We start from the raw sequence: 26,924 nt of genomic DNA, 5'->3' as shown, positions 1-26,924 counted from the left end.
TAATACATTAATATTTAATAATTCATAATGTTTATTTATCCATTGACTCAGTACATGCATTACAAATTGTTGCGAATTATCAACTAAAGTGCAACCGATCAGGTCAAACCGATCGGTCGATATCGTGTACCTCGAATGAATTAACGCTCAAGGTGGAGGAGTGTTAGAGTAATCCAGCACTGTATTTGCACTTGTTGTATAAACGTAAAGTGTAATGTTAAGAACACGGCGGTGGTAAAATCTTGTTGGAAGTGAAGTATTTCACCCGTACGGTACGATGTCTGATGATGAACTGTTCTCCTACGTTGCCGATTCTCCCTACCAGCTGTTGGGTTTCGTCTGTCCATCGTGCCCTTCTGGCTGGTCCTTTCCCGGGGTTTTTTACCTAACCTCGGAATCATTAGGTTTACAGCTCGAGGAGAACATGTAATTTGGAATTTCCTAAAAAAGGGATTGGGCCTGTCCATAAACGGACGGCCACTCAAAATTCTGAACACAAATTATAATTCTTGAATTTATACTCACTTTCTTCAATTGAATCTCGTGCTCGAAGAGAGGAAAGCAATAGCTCCAGGTTTTGTAGTATTAAACCAATTTAATTGTATAATTCGATGGACAGTAACATAGTTGACACGAATAACGTAATATCACATCGAAGTTATTGAATTTATATCAAGAGCCGGTGATACAAAGACAAAGAAATATAATGTTTATTCGACATCTTTTCTGTTTGCGATCGTTAATCCGATACACTTTTACGTGTTTCCTTTCCGTATAAATATAATTTTTCCTCGTATTCCTCGCATATATATCGGGGTCGAGTCGACTCCCTATCACGCTAGTATAATACAATCAATATAACAGAATAAAAAGTTCTTGACAGTTTACTTGCTTAAATTTTTATCAGTGTATAATGCAAATGTGAAAGGAGCGAAGAAAGCAGAGGAGCAAAGGATCATAAGAGCTTCCGTTACCCTGTTATCGATTAACGTTTAAGTCTCATTTGGAAATAAGTATACGTACAAAGACGCGTATTTAGTTTCCATGTAGAACGTCATAAAAAACTTCCTGTTTGCGTCGATACGTTACCGAGCGTGTTACACACTGGCCTAATTGTCTCATAAAACTTCCTCTCTTTTATTCTGGTAATTGTTATGCATGATCTTATAATAATAAGATTTTTAGATACTTTCTCTGTCACTGTGTGTAGAAACAACGATTAATGGATATACATTTCTTTCTGAAGATAAACCAGAAGCACATATACCAACAATCCTCGTTGCTGTTGTATATATTGCTTTTGTTCCATTTGGAAATGTTTCCTCGTTATTAAAACTACGTAAAACAATAACATAATAGATACTATAGAAACAAATATAATATTATCTAATATTTTCACAAAGTCAATAACACACACATGGAACACACTGGGATATTGCGAGATATCGCAAGACATCGTAGAAAATGTAAGATATCGCTCAAGACATGGTGGAAAACATCACATAATACATTACACAAAATTTGATCCTTAGATTTAATACATTCATGATGTACTTGATCGGTCAATAAATATTTATCCACAGAAGCAGGTTTCTGTTGATCTTCTTGCTCTTTTATAGCTCTCGTTGTTGTTTTTCTTGCTCTCTTCACTGAAGAGAGCGGTTACGTTGCGGTTTCCTAAGGCAGAAGTACGTGCAAGTGTAAAATTCTATATTATATTATATTCTACTTATAACTTTGTAGAAGTCTTCAGTTTTAATTATAATTCAAATCGCTGCTATATTGAATATATAACGTTGCATGTAACACAAAAAAGGTAAGTTCAGATAATCCCCAGAATGTAGAACGTGAAAAGACATTGCATGTTCTGCCTATTCTGTACTTTGTTTGTTTTGTCAGAGACCAAGTTTCCTCTCTGCTACTACAATCGAAACTTGATATGCGCCATCTATGAGTTACCGTTAGAACTAGAGTTAGGTATAAGCGATTACACAGTGGGAGGTTCGTATCATCAGTCATTACAGGGTATGGTTTTACGTGAAAGGTAATCATTTACGTACAGTAACACTATTCGCATATAACAAATATTACAAATATAATTATTGCAAAAATTTACTTATGTACGGCGTTTTTCCATGGGCTTTAAATCTCTACATGACAATTACGGACATAGTATTACACTAAATCAAACATCAAATTAGCATACCATTCGTGATGAGCTAAAAATGTATGTCTTTTTAACAAGTCAATGGAAGGAATAAGGTATCATAAAAGTCATTGCATCTACAAAGAGTCTACAGCTCTGCTTTCTGCCGAAAATAGCATCTACGTGATCTAATTTCAACGCTTAATTTTCTATTTAAATATTCTCAATATTCTCTACCTATACCATGAGTTTGCACTGTTTGCGATTTAATTACTTTATATAATTGTATTTTAAATGTCTTTTAGAGGCTTTCATTAAATGTTTTGTGAAACTGGTTAGTTAAATTAATACAAAGTGTCTAAAATTCATTTACATGTTTATTTATCGTTACAATTCCGTGTCATTTATTTTCATTTAATGCAAAAATTAGGAATATTCATCATTCTTTAATACAATTTATCATCGGTACATGACTAATTAATCTCATCACGGCAGAAAGGAGTATCCTCGTATATACAGACACTCTTATAAAATTCAAATTATACTTAATAAAATTTGCAATTCAGATAGTTGCGATAGCGCTCGACGTAATCTAGACCTTCGTAATCTAGATATAGACGAGATTATGTCATGACGAAGCCGCAAAAACCCATCTCGACGTAATAGGTAAACGAGCCAAGGTAAACTATACAAATCAGGATTGAGAGCACAGACTGTAAGAATTCCACACCAGCGAAGAACTATGTCGCATAAATGTACTTGTATTTGGTGACATCATATAACTACCCCCGGTAAAAGAACATTGTTTCGTACTACTACAGCGACGTGATTATTACAAGCACATTGCAGATATTAATTCTTGGTACCAATTTTCAATCTGAGAACTCGTCACGAATATAAGGCAGAAGGACGATACAGAAGTTTATCGACCTATTAAATAATTTACGATTTGACAACATAACAATTCCTCAATAAGAAATACTATGCGAGCGAAGGAGAATTCCTCTATTCTGAGAGTTTGTGGTTGGTGCGGCATTAAGAATATTCCCGACAGCAAAATTAATGGACGAAAATGATACAAAAATGAGATAGCATAATCACATTGTATATACATTACTTATTTAGTAAGACGGGTTTCGCTAGATATGGAAAAAGATCACCCAAGAATGTTACTTCTGCAAATGTAAATAAATGCAGCGGAATGTTGCATACAATAACATTAACTGAGGGATCACGAATTATGTTACAACGAAATATGTTAATTCTGGTGGTTTGATGGACGGCGCAATGGGAATCGTAAAAAAATTTACATTGTCAACACTTTGAAGAAATCAGCTGGAAGACAGGACATTCCCGGACTCAGTGATTATAAAATTTGACGACGAATCCATTGAAAGCAAATTCAAAGACATCGATGGCTACATTCCGATATCTCTAATAGTGCAACATTTCAGCCTAAGCTGTAGTGACTGTACATAAATTACTAGAAACTAGATCAATCAGGGCTGTAATTGGTCTTGGCAAAAAGAATTTTTCAAAGGACCAAATCTACGTGGCTCTTAGTCGTGTTAAAACGTTAGATGGTCTAGCTACATCTGATTTAGCACTTAACAAATTTCTTAATGAATCGTATGACGAAAAGATACTTGCAGAAATGCAAAGATTACCAGGACTTTCTTCGCCAAAAAAACAGCTGAAGCCTACTTCCTACGACCAATGTGTCAAGAAACGACCCAAGTATCTTTGAAACGAGGAGTTAGTAATAAAATATACGAAACAAGGCAGCATTGAATGACAAACCTATATTTAGAAACGGGCGATGTACTCTGCCGATGAAAATTTTGTAAAACAACCGCCCAATTTCATCACTTCCAGCAACTAGTTTGTAGAGGAACGATGGGATACAACCGAATGAAACGACGAATAAGACAGTTCATTTGCAATAACGAAAGGAATAAAGAAATTGAACAAATTTCACAAGAGAGACTAATCATTAGACTATCTCTACAAGATGCAGGATGTTTCATCCCAACAGATTGATCCAGCACAGAGCGATCGATACGCATATATAAAAATTAGATTTTTGTGGCGCACACTACTTGACAATGATCATGCGTGAAAAATTCTTTAATGGGATCAACGGAAGACATACCCTACGCGAAGCATCTTAATATCAGTTCAACGATTGCAGAGCAATCACTGAAAAATTAACGCAAAAAGATTGTATTATGTGACCAGCAGGAGAATATGCTCTATGAGATGCAACAGGAATCGTTTTGGTTCATCAAACCATTCCATGGAAATCGATAGATATACACGAAATCAGTATATCATTCATTGGTGAAATTAGTGTTTTAAAACAGAATATAGTTTAGAATAAACAAATCGAAAAAGTTTTCTTAACAAGATCAATGAAAGAATATACCCTACAAGATGCATGAAAAAAAGGAAAGCAAAAGATATACTCATTGAATTAGAAGTCCTCTCTCGAAGTCGATATAATATAAATATCATTTAATCGGATAAAGGTTTATCCCAATTAGAATATTTGTAATTGCTATATTTATATATTATGACTATATTATAACCATATTATGTTGCAGATAGAGGAACATGTTTAATATACTGAATATAAAGTATTTTTTTCACGCTTTCTTGTACACTTCTTTTCATATTGGCCTTTACAATGAACTTTCTTTCAAACGTCAAATATAAAATTTTGTTATACTTTGGTAAATTTATCATTAACGCATAACTGAACAATCTCTCCACGGATACAGAAGAAGACATTGGTGTGTTATATCAAAGAAAATATACGTCGAATCAATGGATAATCCTTTAACATATGCAAATCACGACTTTCGCGGAAGAAAATTTTGTGATTTCTAATTCTGTATTAATAGAAACTCAATTATAGATTTCAGATTGTGACGATCCAAAGTCGAAAAGGTCATCATCTGTGCTATCAATATCCTTTGACGGTCCCTAAGGAACATAAAAAGGAGAAAACAAGTTACGTAAAAAAATAATACTGCATACATTATCGCAATAATAATAAGGAAATTGTTTTATCTATACGTACTTGTCAGCAACAACCGTTTCAAGTTCTGCATGTAATTGTGGATGGTGACTCGTTTTGATGTAATTCGGCCATCGAGATTTGAATTATAAAAACGAGAACGCTGTAACTGCAGTTTGCTTAGCCTCAATCGTGGCAAAATAAAAAGATGATATCAATCTTGTGTAGAAACTCTTCAATAATCCTTTAACTAATGGCGTACAGTACTCGTATTACCTTTTATTAATGTTTCTAACTTTTTTCTAAACATAAAACCGAAAGCACAATGCCATAATGTGGTCCTTTTTCTCCCTGGATGATATCTAAAACTTTTACTAGTGGCGTTTGCACCGAGATTGCATAGGAAATTCCATCTTGCTATTCCCGTTCTGTTCAAAGTATAACTTTATGTATTTTGCATAATTTCGGCAAACTTAGGACGTGCGGTACATTTCCGTAATGCACTGCATTTGGACATAACGTTGTTGTTAATTAAGAACAATGTGTCACATTTTTCACACATTGCTGTCGCGCAATCAACTGTAGTAAATAAACTTAAAGTATGTGCATGTCTAAAATGTTGTGATAAACACAGTCTGATATCCAAGGTGGAAGATGCATCGTCTTCAACATCAGTTAGATAATTTTCATCTTCGTGATTCAATGGCTGATCTCGATATTCCTGATGCAGATGTTGCCGATAATCTCTCAATGTATTTATCACATTGAAAAGTATCTACACGAATGCTAAACGATACGCTAAACAAACGAAACGCATTTACGGAGCTACCGGCATTGTCTATAATTACTGTCTGTATTATACTAGAACTGTCGCAACACTTGGCAACATTGTATACCGCTGAAGCGAAGAGCCTAATGAGCCACCTATATTCCAGCGGTCCTTCCGCCGAATGTGCGAGAAGAACGCGCGGCAACTGTCGCGAACGCCTAACAAACGCGTGGATAGTGGGGATATTGAGGAGCGACAAAAAGAAAAGAATCGAATCCGATCGACAGTTAGGTTCGAACCAGGAAGTGAAAAAGTTGCGTTGTAACCGCGCAGCGAGATTGAGTAGCGAAACCGAGAGCGATACGCGACGCGATCAAAAGAAGACACTTGTTAATAAATATATTGTTGATCTAAACACCAAGTGATTATTTAACGCGCTACACACAATATCACCTCAGAACTTTAATCGAATTCCAAGTGAATTTGACGAAGAATATCAGCAATCTTATTAAAACTGTGTACGCCTTTGAACTTCATACATGCCAAAACTGCTGGCTGCCATTCGAATGCAATTCAACCTAAGCAACGTACAATGACACCGAGGAAACTCCTTTTTCTATTAGACCACGCATTGGCTGTAGTGCATACATACCGTATTTCATGTAATTGTTGCTTTAACTGAGTAACCGTGTTCAGATACATCTCACTTTGTTCGACCGTTCGCGGAGAGACGCGATCGTGAGGAAGCGCGCCAACGGGAATCGTAAATTCCCGTTTTGATTATGGAATCGACGCCACGAAATGATCGATCCTCTATTTCGGTCAGGATAATGGAGGTGGTTGAATTGATTATAATAATGATAACACTGAGGTAACAGGTTACAATTCACACTTTATTCCAACAATTTGTAGACATAGACAGTGACGCTCGGTGCGTATAGATATAAGTTAAACAGATGACTGATTTAAAGATGCAAAACCTGTGCCGAGATGTTGACTGATCTAACGATGAGAAACCAGTGCTGATGTGTTGATTGATCTGTAGATGATAAACCAGTGAAGTTCGGTGACGATGCTGCCGCAAGGGAACAGTCTTGCTGGGTGTTGGTCGCCCCACCATTGGTCGCTTATGGGTGACAATCTCCGGAAAAATGGGAAAGCCTCGTTTCCCTACTTTTTTACTTGAAGGAATGGATTCCGTGTTACGTAAAGAGTCATCGGACGTAACAGTAGCATATCGCTGTATTTGGTCTTATTTTGATTAGCAATATTTCACAAGTACGTTAGAGAAAATTTAATTTCAAAAAATTCTAAACAGTAAAAAAATTTCACTGTTTCATTAGTATTGCCTCGTCGATATTTGAGTTCGTGATCTAAATTCCGCAATTAGATAGTAAACTAGAAGTAGAAACAATTCTATTCCTAAAGCTAGTGACAATGAAGTATTAGACGTGGCGAACGTAGAAAAGAATAATGCGATTGAAAAGGAAAGAGAAACAGGGACTGAGAGTCGAAGTATTCGGAGACGTATAAAATACGAAGCTGCGTAATAAGCTGAGACCTTTTTCAGCTGAAAAATCAAATTTTCTTATTTTTAATATCCAATGAATAGAACTTTTACTAACTGTTTGTTAGATGTTGCCGATTAAAATGACAAACAGCATGATATAATTCGTAGCATATTTGCTTATGCTGAATGTTATTAAATGCATATTGGTCAATAAATATAATTCGTATTGCACCGTGTTTGGCCTCATTTTAATCAAAAAGATTTTACAAATACGTTGGTAGAAGCTTAATTTAGAAAAAATTAAAAAAAAAACATACGTTATCTCGATAATATCTGACATGAAGTAAAATGCTACAACTGCAATGACAAGACAAGAAAACACCGTATGAACTGTGGTACGGGAAACCGCCAAATTTAGAAAAGTTTAGGGTTTTCGGCACTGAGTGCTTTGCACACATACCTGTGGAGAAGAGAACAAAACTTGACAAAAAGGCGAACAAAGGATATTTCGTAGGCTATCTAGATGACGGACGAGGGTATCGAGTGTATGTGCCGACAGTAAGAAATGTAATATTAAGCCGTGACGTAATATTTAAGCCCGAACTAGAAAGTGCGAAATTTATTAATTTAAGTTTATCGAAAATTGTCGAGCGCGAAGATGTGTGTGCGCAGAGCGATAGAGCATGTACGTATGAAAGTGCAGAGAGTGAACACGAAAAACAACCTCCTGGAACTAGCGACATTGTGAGACAATTGAGAGATAGAGCTAAGATCAAACGAACCGATTTTTATGGTAGCCCAGTAACGTACGTAGCGGAAAAATTACCGGTGGATTTTAACGAAGCGATGAGTTCCGAAAAGAAAGAGTTATGGGAAACGGCTATGAACGATGAAATGAAATCGCACCATAAAAATAAGACGTGAATTCTTGTAGAAAAATTTAATATGAATGAGGCAAACAGTGTTTCTACACCTATCGAGACTAATTGGAACGAAAGTAACATAGGCAATAATGATTGTAACGCACCATACAGAGAAGCAGTAGGGAACTTAATGTTTTTACAAACCGTAAGTAAGCCAGATATTAGTTTTGCAATAAATATAGCGGCGAGACATTTAGAGAATCCAAACCAGTATCAGTGGAAATTAGTCAAACGAATTTTGCGCTACATAAAAGGGACCGCGGACATGGGACTCTTATATACAAAAGCAGGCAGTCTCGAAACCTTTAGCGATGCTGACTATGCAGGCGACAAAGAAACAAGAAAGTCGACATCAGGCGTTGTATGTAAGTATGCGAATGCGGCCATCACATGGCAATGTAAGCGACAACAATGTATAGCTCTATCTACGACCGAAGCTGAGTATGTCAGTGCAGCCTCAGGAGCGAAAGAAATTATGTGGCTAAAGAAAATATTTCTTGAATGTAAAATAGAGATCCTTAAGTATATGCTATGTGTAGACAATACTAGTGCCGTGAAATTAATTAAGAATCCAGAATTCCATCAAAGAAGTAAGCATATTGACGTAAGATATCATTTCTTGCGAGATTTATACAATAAAGGCGAAATTGATGTAACGTATGTAACAAGCGAAGAGCAACTGGCAGATATATGTACAAAGGCGTTGCCAAAACCAAGATTTGAATATTTAAGACAAAAGTTAGGTTTGAAAAATAAAAAGGATATTAAGAGGTAATTGTTTGTAGACATGTAGAGTTTTTAGGGAGGGAGTCGAAGTGGTTGTCACTTCTAAAAAAAAAAAAAAAGAAAAACTCTACATGATCTGTTTAGTCTTCTAGTATTTTTTTGTAATAAATTAATTTGAATGAAAAAGAGAAAGGCGTCTGGCAAATGTACTTGTGAAGGCATTGACAAATTGATTTTCAGATATTTACGACAAGAGTTAAAAAAATATTAAGAGATAATTTGTAAATTTGAGATAATTGTTTGTGGAGATGTAGAGTTTTAGGGAGGGTGTTGAAGTGGTCACCACTTATAAGAAAACTCTACATCTGGTCTTTTTAGTTTCTAAAGCACTGAAGCCATTGACAGCGCGTAGACAAAAGACTGCAACGAAGTCAGACCATAAACAGTAGACAGGCGACGTTGGCTTCGGGGTTTTTTCAGTTATTGGGTAACACAGCTAGCGTGCGGATCTGGACCAGCTCAAATTGTATTCTTACTTATAATTACACTTATATTTAAATATATTTTCTGCCTTACAATTTATCCACTAGTTTTCTCTGATTACACATCGAATAACCTCAACACATATAAACAAAATAGAGACAGTACAAGCTAAAATTATTAGAACAACAGTAAACTCCCCATGGTACGTTAGAAACGAGGTTATACGGAAGGACCTGGCTATACCAACGGTCAAAGAGGAAATTAGAAGACACGCAGGAAAATATAAAGAAAGAATAGGAACACACCCAAACCGGCTAGCTGTGGAAACGATCAACACCTCAAACATAGATAGAAGACTGAAAAGGAAACACCCAGCAGACCTCACAAAGGACACAACCTAACAAACACGAAGATGGCATCCCACTGGGGGTAGCCACCCGCATGATAATCTAACAGCTAAAAAATTCTACCAAATGTCCAAACTGGACAAATTGTGAATGTAAACAATTAAATAAAAAAAAAAAAAAAAACGATCTTGACCATGAAATTCGAGGTCTAACGTTTTTATTACTATGCACTCCGTTCGTCACGAGGAACAAGAGTCTCAATAGTATCATGAGTCGCAAATGACCCCTTCTCTGAAGAGCAAATGTTAAAGTGCATATTGATATTTACTTTTACTAAGAAAAATATTCTACTATCGATGAAGCAGCAGAAAATTGTAGGTATATCAGAATACAGGGATAACGGAAGTCTTTTACATGTAGAGAAAAGGTTCACTAACACTACGATTTACAGTGACTACGTGAACTTGGTGAGCAAGAACTTAATATTACGACGTTTAAATCAATATCAGAAGTAAATCGGCTGTCTATTCCTAAAGAAGAACAGATTAATTGTCGCTTTTACTTAAGAATGGAATTATGTGCCAGCAACAATGACATGTGCATTATATTTGCGATTTTTATGTTTACGACTTCGTAGAAAATTTAAAGCAGTACAAAGTTAAAGCAAAGGCGTAAACTCTATCTATTTCATACACGATTGTTCACGATTCATGTCATAGTCGACCAGCTCATCAAGTTTTGAATGAAACGTTTGTATTATTGCGAGCAGAATGCAGACCCGCTCCTCATGGAGCTTCCCGTTCCCCATATTCGATACCACTGGACTTTGCTCACAATAAAATAAAAACTGCATGTAATTTATGAAATATAAAAAAATCATAATGCTTGTTGGTTTCAATAAATTCTCGAACAATAGCAATAATGGTTACTATTATCGTAGATTTATGTGTTAATGTCGGCCGTCGTAATAAAAGAAAATAAAATTGCAGAATATAAATAGGATATTTACATTAACTAATGAGGAAACCATATATATATATGCATAATATATAGTAGCATTCGTGACAAAAAGTGCAAGTTTTGTTTGTCATATGTATTGCTGCCATAATTTCTCAAATGAACATGACTGACATAATTTCTTCAAACAATTTTGAATACTTGTGATTAACAAGAGAGGTTTCTTTCATTCTGGACATCACGCTGGACATCATGAAATTTGTATTAACAAATTTTTATCTGCATTTAACTGTTTCCGAAATAACCTCTTAGGCATTAGCATTAGGCATATCGCAGCTAAAAGAGATACGAGTCTAATATTTTGCGCTGTTTTTCAAATCTGCGAAGTTATATCAAATTCAGAATCTAACCGATCTCGACCTTTTCTTGTTAGTGGGAAGTTTCCATTTGATTTTATGGCTTCAAACTATCGTGGAAATATTTCTCCATTCTCCCAAAAAAACCTCCTTTAAATGATTTCTTGATGAAATATGGTAACTCGATATTTTTCGTTTCAGGTGGCCCCATATATTTTCAATAATGTTTATATTATAAAGCTATTTTTAAGTGTTTCCAAATATGATACAAGATTAACGATCGTGTATTAGCATTGTATTGCATAGCATTGTATATCGTTTATTATCGTATTTTGGATAGTTTTACACTGACTGTCTGTTATTTCTTTTTAATACCACCACAATAGATCGTTCGTATGAGATGCAATTAGCAATTCAAACATTTTCACCTTCATCTTAACCAGTAAAAAGTTACATGTAATGAAAATATCATCAAAATGTAAGCATAGAAGCAATCAATGATAAAAAGTCAACTGCTGCCGATTTTTCACGCTTTACGATGATCAAAGGTATTTCTACTTTGGTTTTGGAAATAAAAATGTTAATCGTATCATTAATGCATGACATTATCCAGTTTTAGTAAGAGGGTGATGTTATTAAAAGTATGAGTATCTTGAGGTGTTTCACGCTGAAAATCATTAAAGCCCTGTGACACACGTGTCGGTATCTACTATCGTGAAGTCGCATTGTTGTTCGATCTTTGGTAAAGAATACAGAGTGTAAATAGCAACAAGTAACATGCGATCGCAGATTCCTTGACATTGTATATTTAATTGTGTCTTCTATTAATTGTCAATTATCATTATCAATACAATATATATCAAATATATCATCGGGCCATTAATTACTACAGTAATTTAAATGAAGTTACTGAATTCTCGAACATTTATTTTGTTTCCCGTTAAATTAAATTTCCCGTTGATTATATCTGCACCACAACTTATTACATTTTTACTCACGCAACAAATTTCATTCGTGGTAGCAGGCTTATTTTAATAGATGATAATCCTTCTTCTGCTATTACGATAGGCGATACCGTCGCAAATGTATGACAATTGTTTGTTATATTTTCGTCGCAATCATCACTTGTCGACATCAAGAGTATTGGCCACCGCCCTTCCTTCAGATTAATGTCTTCCACAGAATTCACAGGGATGAAAAATAAGTAAGCAGATATTACAGGAAAGTAGACGCAAAAGAAAACAGATAACAACCGATGAGGAGAAACACAAAGCAGCTAATTGTTCTACAATACACTGGGTGGATATCGGCTATAAACACATGCGCGCGGTTCAGTGTCCAAGTGCAGAGCCCATTTAAAAATAACCTATGCTAATTAAAATGCCGAATGCATGCGATTAAAAATATATTAAGCTGGATTTACGTCACGCGCACTAAAGATAGTACTTGTTTCACCGTTTCGCGAAGTGACACGTTCGCGGTAGAACGCGCCAACGAGAGACGTAAATTCTTGTTACCATACGATAATCGACGCCACAAATTAGTCGATTCCCTATTTCGGTTATGATAATAAGGCTGGTTGAATGATTATAACACTGAGTTATTTATTTCCAACACTTTGAAGACTTGAGTTTTTGCGCGTGGTGCGTGTAGAGTTTGCTCAGCGCAGTGAGCGTGTGAGATGTGTTCAGATCTCAGAGTTACTAGCAAGTGCCGTTCGAAAACGGCGATGTCGGGAGGAAAACTGTTGATGGGTGTGTCTAGAACACGAGACAAGCGGATTCGTTGACAGCAAGTTTCGTTAAGAAAGTGAGGACAATGGACATCGCTGCTAATTGGATGAGGAAACAACTGGTGGGTAAGGATGGGCGCTGGCCGCTCCCTACCAAAGGTACTCACGAGTGGCATTATACACGAGAAGAATTCGCTGTTCCGCGTTTTCCCAGAATGAACAACAACTCTAAGGAACGTTTCGACTTGAAAGATACTTGAGGGATTTAAGGGACTTGATTGTAAAAAATGTTAAAATTTATAACGGTTCTTAGGATTATTGCAGGTCCGAATAAGGATGTTAGGCATCTGGTGATCATCTTGACCGATGGATGGCGTGGGGTTTATGTGGAGGATCACGGGACGTAACAGTATATAACGGTGGATTCGCAAGTGTGCAGCGACTTTGCGATTGTAAGTGCGCGAGCCGACACCGTCTCATCAAATTTATACCTATTGCAATATATGTAATTTTGTGCGTTACTCTGGATCGACCACGCAGTAGTAATGCACTTATGTGTTTGTGAGTATGTGCGTGCGCAGCGTCTCGTAGAACAAAAGAATGTCACTGTTCCGTATGCATGCTATAAATGTGAGACTAGAAGAGTGCTGAAACACGTGTAATGGGCATCTATGAACATCTTGTAAATCACACAATAAATAAATACAAAACTATTTTATTATCATCCCTACATGTAATTAAAATGTTCCTGCATATTTATTTCGGCGATTACGATCCATAATTCTCAACAATACTGCTGCCCGCTCTTCATCTCATTGAAAAATTTAGATTTTTGAAGATACAGCGGTTGAAACCATCTCAGTGTTCGAATTTGAAAATACCAATGGCGGCTTCGATATGGAAAATAATTACCGACCGCCGTTGATTGCCTTGACAATTCGGATTCGGATTACTGCTAAGCCTTTGAACGATCAAACACTGATGTAGCGGCACGCGAGCAGAACAATTCAAATCCCGTTGTTGTTTTGCTTCAGAGTAGCAAGACTGTTAGGTCACAAGTATTCTAAGGAGTAATGAACTCCGAGCAAAACAATGTCGCCGCTACATACAACCGTCAAACGCAGTCGAGTTCAAATTTTCCAGCTGTCCCCCGACGAATATAAATAAACAGACGCAGTCACGACAGACAGAGTTCATTATACAGAGTTAAAGAATACGGACGCATAAACAAGCATCGCGGTGATCTACGAAGTTTCTCTGAGTGTTATCGGGTATTTATTACGAGTCATACAATTTGTACCTGCGGAACTCTAAATTGTCAAAAATAAATTATTTATTTTGGAAATATATTACAACGGATTGCGACGGCAATAATTCGATTTCATTATTTCACTACACCGGAACTAGACCAGCTCTCCACACTGACAAAATCAGCGGGGAGACACCGCTAGAATCATTGATACTCGGGGAACATTGATTGACTACTGATGATACGAAAACGAACGCGATGCGACAGCTTACGATTATTTGAGCAAAAACAATTATTGCCTCGAATTTTACAATCTTTCTTTTATATTTCTATAATTTTTTATATTTTACTTTATAATTTTTATAATTGTCGTATAATTTTACAATTAGAAGAATTAAATATGATATTGGCAATAGCACACATTTTTTCCATAGCTGTATCTGCAAACACACTGAATAGTACTTTTCACTGTTCCAAAAATCTTTTGACGAACTCTGACTAAGCTAACCAGCTTGTTGCATACGGTTGAAGCACCCTCTAGCGAGCTGCTTTCACAAAATTCTGCGTGCTTTCTAGTAGACTTTGTCTTTTTACACTTCTTGCAAAATAGCTACAAATTATATGTAGAAACTGCTCAACACTTATCGGAAAAGATTCGCACACATGATATGTAGTTAAATGCATGCAGTGGCAAATACATGGGAAGACAGCACCTTCCGTATTATCTCGCAATAAGCGAAAATTAATGAGTTCTGTCTCTCTAGCATATCATTTGTGTTATCCACGTAAATGCCAGCTACGTACTTGTATAATTTTTCTGATGTACTGTTCTTAACCTGAATCAGATCTGATAATCATTTTTGTATTTGCTTTCGTGTAAATACATATCTTAGTAAAATATATAAATTTTTAGTTTCTGATATGTTTGTGCTTTCGTCAATTAGCACCTTAAAGAACTCATTTTTAACGATTTTTATTACAGTAGAAACGTTCCATCTTTTTAAAGTCATATGTTTGACACACTATACCGGTGTGTGGTAATGTCATTTGTGTCATTTCAATATAATGGTTGAACGAAGTGAAGCTCTTACTGTGTTCCTCAATATATAAACAAAACGCCAATTTTGGTTTCTTAATATTTTTATGAAAAATCCAGATTGATTGGATTGTGTAAGCGAGTTACACGCGTGTCCTTCCTAGATTTTAAAGCATAGCCATTTGACTCTACTACTTCCTTCATTTTATTAATATAATTTATCTTCTAGATAACCTATTATTTTCTACTAGTACACCAAGTACTCTCGTCTGGCGGTAGAAAACTGAAAAATAGTAGTAGAAAGTAAAATGTTTTGAAATTTTATTCGAAATAAGGAATAAAGTAAGCAATAAACTAAATGAACTAATTGTAGAAGAACAATTACTGATGTTTCGGCTGTTTCACTTCGCGTTTTTATAAAGGATTAGTAACAATTTTTCTTAATACATCCAACCACAATTTAAAAAGTGATGATGACGTTTTAAAGTAAAGTAGCTTAATCCATCGTAGGACAGTAATTAAATTAGAGAAACTCGAATTTTCTTTTAACTTTTGTTCGTCTCTTTACGTGATAATAAATAATAATATTAGCAGAAGTAATAATAATAATTGGAAACATAAATTTATATTCCATAAACTATATTATTAGTTGTTGTATTTGGAAACACTATTAGAATAGTTGTACGAACTTTTTCATTTGCGATATTATTTTCAACAATACAAAATGGAATAGTATGGTTTGTATTATTTATAATTATTAATAATATGTATTATTAATAATATGGCTAATTCCTGAGGAAATTTATTTTTCTGTAAATCTGGACAATTTTTACTTCGCTGAATAATAATTTCGTAACTAATTTTTTATTTTATCGTGATAGTAATGAAGAGGAACGAAACAAACAAGCAACGATGAAAGAATAGAAAACGGAAGACAAATAAATAACTGAAAATAACATTGAATATCTCTCAAGCATTCCCAGTCATTTATCGTTCGAAATTTAAAAATTCGTCGACTCTACACTCCTTTCTTGTTGAGAAACGTTAAGTTGGTATGATCACTAGTTCCTACAAGCTAAGTTGGTACGACTTCAAACAACGCTCTTTTGTCTTAAGAGTCGACCACGTGTTAATTATCTATGTGTATCCGTTGTGTTCAGACGGTTGTATATGGTGGCGAAATATAGAAAGCTAAAATTGAATCTGTGTGAATCAATTAAATATCAACCATACCTATATTTCATAACATTTCTTTCTAAAACCATGAAATCATATATGAAAGTACTTAGCATAGACGTTTCATAAAAGCGCTGATAAAGATTAGTGTGAGATATAAAATAAAAAAGGCAGCTGTGAATGCAAATGTGAAATACATAAAGTTCGGGATGAGATCATATGCAATAACAGAAATATCTGCACAGATATACTTTATCAAATTAAGAAATAATTATTAGTTATAATTAAATATATGATATATTAACAAAATTCGATTGTGGATTGAAATGGCAATTTGCTTCTACTATTCTAAATTTCAATGCCCACAATTTTAATCTTGAAATCAAATCACAGACGCGTCTTCAATTTAGAAAAACTTGTGCGAGTTTTCACGTGTCATCAAGAATGGTCTTTCCGAAGTAGGACACAAAAATCTTTCATATAATGGGGTCCAAACAGAAGATTTGTTGCCAACTGGTTCTAACAAGTTGTTCCACAGATTATTTGCCACTTGATATACATGAAACAATTTTCACTTGATTATTAATATAAAAGTCATGGTATTACACAAGCTCCTCCATTATACTTACATATTGCATTAGATTTTTGGCTTAGGTGAAAGCAATCAGCAGAAAGATACGATAAATCGGCGAATCCATCCTTGGCAAGCGGTATCTTCGCGTGTTTAAGTGTTGGTAAAATTATAACAGTGAAGTCATTTCTATGAAATTCTGGATAATTGGCGATTTCTTCTTCCAATTCTTGCCACCTAAAAAATTTGGGCAAGATTGTATCTGCATATTCCTCATATGCATCATACAATGGATATCGATATCTAAAACCTATCAGAGAAATATATCGACATCCATTTATTCGAGTCATCTAAGCCGTTGAGATTCACAACATCTCAGTCTTGAACTTTGTACAGAATAATCAAACTTGTTATACACACACACGTGTATTGTTCAGATAAAATTAGTTTTTCACGTATAACTTAGGTCTAGCAAAGGAAAATATCAAAAACGAGGAACTGATTCGAATAACCATAAGGTGATAGGACAGTGTTATTTGAGTCAACGAACAAGTATAAGAACTGAAGAAATACAACAAAATAACTTTCAGAAATAAGTAATGCATACAGACTGTCAAATTACAGATGAGAATACTATCATTAAGAAAACCTTTCTCTGATGATTAGATAAGGTTCCCCTAAATACACAATATATTTTATTGTATATCATGCCGCTGACAACGAGTCAAATAGTCTATTTCGAAATGTAGATCGCTGAAAAATTCTTCGTGTTCGAATTTTACGAAGTGTAAGATAAATGTAACTTTTATCTTCATAAAATTTAACTAATATCGTAAGTACAAAGCTAAAATAATAAAAATATGTATGCACATTGATTTAATGTTCATCAAAATTAATCAATTTAAATTAAAGTAGAAAACTCAAAGGAACCAGAGTTAACTAGTTATAGATTTGAAAACGTATCAGTTGTTGAAGATAATTTTAACATGAGATTCTGCCATCAAATAAGTTAAATGGCAGTCAACTTGTGTCATTTTGTAATAACTTTTTGCAATAAAATTGATTACAATTATCTAATAATAATATTGTAAATGTTGCAATATGAAATAAATATTGTATAACATAAAATCTTGACAGGCGACTCGTTTAAGCGTGAGGTATCCAAAAACCTTTGACAATTCTCTGAATTATACGAACCTCTCCATTATTTTATAATACTCCTGTCTTTGATTTCTGAATTGCAAAGCGAACAAACATGAACATTCTGTGGTAGTGGTTATATAGCATTTCAAAGACCTTCTTCCTTGACGTGTAGCAACCAGTTCCTTTAAGTGAGGCATTATATGAATAGTGACAAAAGTCCTGGGTAAATTATCTCTTAATATCGTAAGAGTATTAATTAAATCAGTTTTGTGATTATCCAAAACAGACCACGGAGAAGGAAGTGCACATATATCGCCACAAAAATCATTGTGCCCGAAGAATAAAGAGATCAACTGTAAAACACAGAAACAGAGACTTTATTATTTGAACAATGAAATAAAAAATTAAAATAACTGACAAAAATCTTTTTGTCCAATTTGATATTTGCTCTAAACACTTTTGATTTTCACTGGTAACTCGGAAATCCCCTAACATAAAACAAATATCCTTAACTTTCAAAATTATTTCAATAAAACTTAAATGAAATACTTATCTGTTTCTTTATTCCACAACGACTATATGAAAACTATGTATAATTTTCATATGTCTATAAAACTATTTCGACATATTTTCAGCCATAATAAACATAGTAGTTTCTACCACAACACTACTAGCAATAATGTTGTTAATATTATGGATTTGAAAGAAAGCACAAGCAGGCGAAGTAATTGTGAAATTCAGTGCTAATATATATTACACAGTTCTGCCCAAGCAGCCGAGCTGAGAGGACGTGAAGCAGCGGTGATACAGTGCGTCAAATATACAAGTGACTAAAATAAATACACGAACAGCTACGCCCATAGCTAAATGTTGGAAACCTGTGTTTTCCATTAAGAAGACTATAAAGAAAAACAAAATGAAAGTTACACCAATAAAGATAATTAATAAAGACGAAGAATATTATATAAACAAAACAACAGCCACAACAAAACCAAGCCAACAAATAAATCAAGATCAGGACTGCTCAGATACAACTGAAGTGGAAATGGAAACGAACAAAGAAACAACACAACAGGATGGAAGCTGGAAGGTGGCGAACTACAATAAAAAAAGAAAAATTATAGGTAACATAGAATCAGAAAAGCAGCGATGGCTGCAAGAATTACCATTAAGAAACTCCTTCAGCTCGCTAATGGAAGAAATAGACGATGACCCAACAAGCAAAATCACAACTCAACCAACACACATTACAAAACCACCACCAATATTTGTCGAGGCGCAAATAATAGACCCGCTTATTGATAGATTATACAACATAGCTGGGAAGGAAAATTACACAATGAAACAAGTAAAACTGGAACAGGTAAAAATCCAAACAAACTCCCCAGAAAGCTATAGAAAAGTAATAAACGAACTTAAGGAGAAAAATGCCATACACCACACGTACCAGCTCAAAACAGAAAGGAGCTACAAAGTAGTCATAAGAGGACTACATCCAAAAACCAACATAGAAAAATTAAGTGAGGAACTAGCAAAAATTGGCCATAAAACAAGATCAATTAACAATATGACCAGGTATGACACTAAGCAACCACTAACATTATTCCTAATTGAACTAAAACCGAGAACAAATAGTAAAGAAATATACGAAGTTAAAAAAATTCTAAACACAATAGTAACAGTGGAACCATCACGCTACAAAAAAGAAATACCTCAATGCATGCGGTGCCAACAATACGGACACACAAAAAACTATTGTAATAGAAGCCCGGCATGTGTTAAATGTGCAAAAAACCATTTAACAACACACTGCCCATACACAGGAAAAATAGAAGAAGTTAGATGTTACAATTGTAACGGAAACCACACTATAATATATAAATAAATCCGCTATAAAGGATGTGAAATCAGGAAACAACTACAACGTAAACTGTTTCCATCACTTCGCAATAGATCAGTTGATAACTACCAACAACAACAAAATACAACGGAAAACAAAGCAACATTGAAAGCACAAAATGAAATAATAGCTATAAACAGAAACACAGACATCCAAGTAAACCGAAGTTACGCGCAAGTAACACAAAGTATCAGACAAGAAACGCCCATTAACAATCAGAGTCAAAGCAACAACACCGAAGACACTACAGAAATCAAAGAACTACTATAACAATCCATCAAAAGCACTGAAATACTTACAAAAATGATAATCGAACAAAACGCAACCCTCAGACAGCAAACGGAACAAATAACACTTATGCTACAACTACTCACAAACATGCTGAGCAAAAATAAGAAATAAAAATGGACACGCTTAAAATAACAGCCTGGAACTCTAACGGCCTACAACAAAGGGCCCTAGAAACCAAAACATACCTGTACAGTAACAACATAGATATACTACTCGTATCAGAAACGCACTTCACTACAAAAAGCTATTTAAAAATTCCGTACTACACCATTTATGACACCAAGCATCCCTCAGGAAAAGCACACGGAGAGACCGCAGTAATAATAAAAAGCGACATTAAATATCACCTACACAGCCAAGTCAGTAAGGAACATATACAAGCAACCACCGTTACAGTACAAACTAGCAGCAACCATTTTCAGTTGTCAGCAGTATACGTACCGCCGAGAAACAAAATTACACCTCAAAAGTGGGAAGAGTACTTTCAACAATTAGCTGATAAGTTTATCGCAGCGGGAGAATACAATGCAAAGCACACAATATGGGGATCAAGAATCACTACACCTCGAGGAAGAACCTTGGAAAAATACATTAGAAATAATAATCTCAATATATTATCCACAGGAAGACCGACATACTGGCCGACAGACCTGAGCAAAACACCTGACCTACTTGATTTTGCAGTTACAAAGGGACTAAACACAAATAAACTAAATATAGCACCCAGCTTCGAGCTTAGCTCCGATCATACACCCATAATAATTACATATAGAAAAAAACCAAAACTTCAAAACAATCCAGAGACACTAAGCAACAAAACAACCAATTGGCAAACATTTAAAGAAATAATTGAGAGCAAAATCAACTGCAACATCCCATTGAAAACACCTGAACACATCGAACAAGCAGTAAAAACACTCACAGAAACTATTCAGGAAGCAGCATGGGCAACCACCATACCTGAATCAACAAATAGACAAACAAAAATCATTCCGCCAGACATCCTCGAAAAAATCAGAGAAAAAAGAAAAGCGAAAGCAAAATGGCAAAAACATAGAACAAAAGAAAACAAAAAACACCTAAACAAACTTGTAAAAGAAATAAAAAACAAAATAAAAGAACACAACTACAACGAGTTCACAAAATTCATAGAGTCACTATCCGCACACAAGAACACCAACTACTCCCTATGGAAAACAATAAAAAAAAATAAAGAAGCCAATAAAACTAGTCCCAGCAATCAGAAAAGCAGATAACACATGGGCAAGAAGCAATGAGGAACAAGCGGAAGAATTTGCCAACCACCTAAGCAACACATTCACACCCCATAATATCAATAACAGCAACCGCAATTGTCATACCGACGAGTATGCAGTAACCACTAGTACCTCAACTGACAAACACTACATCATACCTAAAACAACAGCACAAGAAATTAGAAACATAAAACAAAACAAAAAACAATAAAGCACCAGGTATCGAACTAATCAATGGTAAAATCTTGAAAAACCTTCCGCCAAAAGCGGTACGACTAATCACAATAATTTACAATGCAATATTAAGAATCCAATACTATCCTAAACTACGGAAACTAGCACAGATCAAAATGCTACCTAAGCCAGGCAAAGACCCACACCAAACAGCATCATACAGACCAATTTCACTACTTCCTGTACTATCCAAAATATTAGAAAAAATAATTTACGCCCGCTTAAAACCAATAATAGAGAAGGAAAAATTAATACCAGATCACCAATTTGGATTCAGAAACAAACACTCTACGATAGAGCAAATGCACAGACTCACTAACGAAGTAATAACAGCATTAGAAAGCAAAGAATACTGTACAGCACTCTTTATGGACATAGAAAAGGCATTCGATAAAATAAACCACGAAAGCCTTCTACAAACAATCAGGAAACAATTCCCGGAACAAATATACCATTTGTTAAAATCGTACTTAAGCAGCAGAACCTTTATAGTAAAAATTAAAGATTCATGCTCTGAAGTTAAACATATCAAGGCAGGGGTTCCGCAAGGAAGCGTCCTAGGACCAATGCTTTACACATTATACACGGCCAACATACCAACAACTACCAATAGCAAAATATTGACATTTGCGGATAACACAACTGTACTAGTTAGGTACACGAACCCTGTAACAGCAGTCACATTACTACAAGAACATATCACAAAAATAGAAAAGTGGGTTCAAGATAAACAAATTAAAGCAAACCCCGATAAATGCAACCACATTACATTCACACTGCGAAAACAGATACCACCAAACATTACACTAAACGGCACGCAAATAACACAAACAAGGCAAGTCAAATACCTAGGACTCCACCTAGATAAATGATTTACATGGAAACAACATATTAAATCAATAATATACAAAATACAGGCAGCAAGGAGACAGATGCAATGGTTAACAATTCGAAAATCCAAACTAAGCATAGAAAACAAACTAAAAATATACAAAACAATTATAAAACCAGTCTGGACGTACGGAATACCACTATGGGGAACAGCAGCAATGAGCCATATAAACAAAATAGAGACAGTACAAGCTAAAATTATTAGAACAATAGTAAACGCCCCATGGTACGTTAGAAACGAGGATATACGGAAGGACCTGGGTATGTCAACGGTCAAGGAGGAGATTAGCAGATACGCAGGAAGGTACAGAGAAAGAGTAGCAACGCACCCGAATTGGCTAGCAGCGGAAACGATCAACACATCAAACATAGAAAGAAGTCTAAAAAGGAAACACCCAACAGATCTCACAAAGGATACAACCTAACAAACACGAAAATGGTACCCCGCTGGGGGTAACCACCCACATGCTACATTATTACAACACCAAGATATAACATTTTACCAAATGTCCTACTGGACAAATTGTAAAATTTAAATAAATAAATGGAAAAAAAAATATATATATTACAGAATGCTAATATCAATTTCATGTTATTATCTCATTATTTTACCTAAAATACGAACCTTCCAATGTCTCTTTATATTTATCCTCGGATCATTTCTCATTTTATTGACTAGATGTTTGGCCATAAATGGCATATCTCTGGATATTGCAGCGATCTCAGCGACGTTTAACTGCGAAGCTGATTGAGTAGTCAGAGAATCTCCAAGTGCATAGCCCAATAATTTGGGGTTAAATTCCTAATTATAAAAAGAGCCGACTATGAAAGCGCTATTCTCTTTTATGATTAATAAATCATACAAAGTAATAAATATATTAATGATTATATAATTTATGTACGTGATCAATTTTTGAGTAAAGAATTTGAGTAACGTACTTTAAAAATATTGGGAAGCGTCAAGTATGTTCGCCAAGTTCCTTCACCACCAATGCTCGCTGACGCGCCTCTATTTTCGACGAGCATCTCCAATAAATTAGTTGCAAAAATTCCAGTACCGGCTGTCAAAGAATCGCCCATCGCGGCAATAACATCTATGTCACCTGGTCTCAAACGATGAACCGACTCGGGAACTTTGGGAGACCTACCACCTAAAGGGGTTAGAATAAAAGATTTAGGATACCAAGTTCCTGGAATTATATCGAGCGATTATAACAAATCCTAACAATTGTACGGTAATGAATCTATTTATTTAAATATAGTGACAAGTTAAAAATATGGCGATAAAATATTAATTGGAGATACATAGGTCTGCCATGTTTGAATAATTGTTGTATCGATTAAATAAATATCAATCACGAAAAATGACAATAATATAAAGAATTTAAAAATAAACTTAAAAGTATATTAAAATTACTGTGCGTTTAATTAATTTCAATTTCCAAGGCAAAACACGTCTAACTGCAATTTAAACTAAGCAATGATTTTAGAAAAGTAAATACGAAAAAGTAATATCTAAGGATGATTTCGTTTTTTTATAATAATGGATAAAAATTTTTCAACAATAATAAATAAAATTTTAACTACCTGCAACGTTGCAAGGAAATGGTACGTCTGATGGAACCTGTATTTGAAGTTTCCTAATATTTCGCGTTGATTGTGAGACTGATCCCTCATCGTGATTATTTGCTCCTAGAAAATACGTTTCATTAGGTCATACGATTAAGTCATTACGATCTGGATGAAGTTCATTTTGTGATTTCACTTACACAAACAAGGAATCAAATCTATTTTCAGTAATGCAAAAATCACGAGAACTCCTATTTGGCTACTAATATAATTTCGTCTAGAACTAGGAAATTATATCTGTAAATTCAGTTTCTTATAAATTGAGTTATGTCGCGAACAATTTGGTCGGAACATGAATTACTTTCCATATAAATTGCTTTTTGAAAGAGTCACCCAAAAGGAAACATATTACACATGACTTTTTTTACAATAGTGATAAAAGTACATCGCTTCATTTGGAATCAATGATTTTGAAACTTTGGACGTCATATTCCTTGAAAAATTTTTTTTATTTAATATCCATATTATATGATAAATATAACGTGATTTTCAGTATCTGGATTAATATCCATATTTCCTAGTAGATATTATAAAAAGAATAATATTAATTCCAAGATTAAAACAGCGAAGGGTAAGATATTGCCATAAACGTAACAGTGTGTTAATTACTTATGAGTCCTATAACACTTTTCCCACTAAATAGCGCGATGTTGTTTAATATGTTAAACTGCGTTTAATTACATTTTATTTGTGACTTAAATCACCTATAAATGTCTCTTTTTTAGTACCGTCAATGCTTCAGAGCGAAAGTATCTTCAATGTTAGAAAAATATTTTTCCACCTTCTACATCACTTTCCTATTTTATAGTTTCAGAGTATCTCTCGTTTCATTTCGACAATTAGTATCGTACGTTCTCCCTTAGATGGCATTATGCACAAAGTAATCGACGCATACGATATTGGATACCACTGATATCGGATGATTCATGTACAATGTACACCGAGAAAAATTTTAAAGAACATCACAAGTGCCAAATATGATAAATGGAAATGATAATGAATGAACCTATAGTATTTTAGAGTATGGTGTTTAAAAGTATTGTAAAGCATTAAAATTAAATTTATTACACATGATGATCAAATCTTCATAATCGATAATGGAGTATTAATAAATAAGTAATTTACACTTTTACCACTGCATCCTTAAACAATATTGAAACATTTAATTTTCCCGCGCTAAGAAATTTCTGGTAACATCAAGTATCATCGATCGTTTTCCGTGATACAACTCGGCGGAATATAAACGGAATATAAACTTTCTGCACATTGCATATCTGTATAACAAGTATTGTGTACACTTTTTCTAAAATAACGCATTTTTTCTTTTACGCCGTTTTAAAAATACATTGGTTGAAAATTACACAGCATTCCTTTTTATATATCGTAGGAAATGGTCACTATACAAAATAACTATACACTGGACACTAAATACAAAATAACTGGACACTATACAAAATTAAGTAAACACATACCGATACTTTGGAGAAGCCAGTTACGAAATTGCCGATAATAGTGCAAATTTATTGGTGAGTCTAAAGTCGTCTTTTGAGGCGCCGTCAGCACGCATAATTGTAACAAAAGATACAAACGAAACTTGCCCATTGCACGTCTTGTTCGACCAACTAACGAAATGATGAGACATTCGCGAAAACTCGTACTTTTTATTCTGCTATAACCTTTTAACAACTCCAAATGGATTCAAGGTGGTATACTTAATTTTTTTAAAGTGCTAGCCGGTTTTAACGTTGAGGTGCAATGTTCGTTATGAAGGTTGTCTTGGCTGTGGTATATTTCAGAGAAATTGTACACAATTACAAAGTCGTTATCGAAAGTGAAGCTGGATTTAGAGAAGATCTGCCAATATATCTCATACCCTCGTCGATCAAATATAAGACAATTCGATGAAACATTTCAAATTCCGCCATGACGAACGAATATTTATACCTGTTTTAGTCATTAACATAACATACATAATCACTTAAGTACTCTAGATGTCCGATGTCGAGCCACGAAAATAAAACACTTGAAATAATTATTTTACATTTTTTCGCAGATTTAGTATCGCGGTATAAGATGTAACATCATATATGTGTACTCTCCGTATTATTTGTGTAATGGACATACATATGCTTATTAATTTTCAATGCGAAATAATACATCAATGATAATTGAAAATAGAAATATTTTGAGCGTTCAATTATATTTCTATTATTATTGCGAAATATTGCCCGCGACGACTATAAAAATGACAGTGTTTAGGCCACAAATGGAAATGGCAATTGTAAATGATGTTTCTTATACGTAATTCTTCCAATTGTCGATGCCGGACACCGGATGCTATAGGACGAATGCAAAAATTCTTGAATACTCGTGCTATAGACATCTGCGCTTCTCTGCAAGTAGAATATTCTACAACTACAGCTGGCAATAAGATATACCCATTTCCAGTACAGAAACAATGAATAGAATAATGAGTTGGAGTTGAGAATAAGATTTCATTCGTGCAGAATACATTTGTTAATTGTTGCTTTTTAATAGCAATATCAAGTACATTAATGAATTACTGACATTTTTCTCTGC

At 34.6% G+C, this 26,924-nt stretch overlaps 3 protein-coding genes across 4 annotated transcripts in view; 1 reads left to right on the top strand and 2 right to left on the bottom strand.

Moving 5' to 3' along the window:
- The window catches only part of LOC138188694 (phospholipase B1, membrane-associated-like), a 289,810-nt gene that overhangs the window by 7,401 nt on the left and 255,485 nt on the right, over positions 1 to 26,924 (bottom strand). The gene's annotated exons all lie outside the window — the stretch shown is intronic.
- The window catches only part of LOC138188678 (putative fatty acyl-CoA reductase CG5065), a 124,642-nt gene continuing 98,076 nt past the window's right edge, over positions 359 to 26,924 (top strand). The window contains exon 1 of the mRNA XM_069130661.1: positions 359 to 1,019. The gene's annotated coding sequence lies outside the window, so the exon portion shown is untranslated. The remainder of the gene's footprint in view (positions 1,020 to 26,924) is intronic.
- On the bottom strand, positions 16,043 to 25,946 carry LOC138188847 (phospholipase B1, membrane-associated-like). Its single transcript, XM_069130990.1, has 7 exons — positions 25,811 to 25,946; positions 24,303 to 24,380; positions 23,655 to 23,866; positions 23,341 to 23,517; positions 18,198 to 18,496; positions 17,059 to 17,237; positions 16,043 to 16,978 (listed from the first exon to the last, which is right to left on the bottom strand). The coding sequence occupies exons 1-7, from the start codon at positions 25,944 to 25,946 to the stop codon at positions 16,836 to 16,838; spliced, it is 1,224 nt and encodes a 407-aa protein (XP_068987091.1). The 3' UTR covers positions 16,043 to 16,835.

Source organism: Bombus flavifrons, chromosome 17 (assembly GCF_040668555.2).
Source record: "Bombus flavifrons isolate JBK064 chromosome 17, iyBomFlav1_principal, whole genome shotgun sequence".
Classification (NCBI taxonomy): domain Eukaryota; kingdom Metazoa; phylum Arthropoda; class Insecta; order Hymenoptera; family Apidae; genus Bombus; species Bombus flavifrons.
The sequence above is the reverse complement of the archived record's forward strand: the minus strand, read 5'-3'. Positions and strand labels throughout refer to the sequence as shown.

Bases quoted from the DNA above. Each gene is read 5' to 3' on its own strand.
- LOC138188847 (XM_069130990.1), bottom strand. From the start codon at position 25,946: ATGGGCAAGTTTCGTTTGTATCTTTTGTTACAATTATGCGTGCTGACG. The intron at 23,867-24,302 runs GTAGTTAAAATT...TAACCCCTTTAG, and splicing joins ATTTCCTTGCAACGTTGCAG to GTGGTAGGTCTCCCAAAGTT. The intron at 18,497-23,340 runs GTTCGTATTTTA...TGTGTTTTACAG, and splicing joins ATATAAAGAGACATTGGAAG to TTGATCTCTTTATTCTTCGG.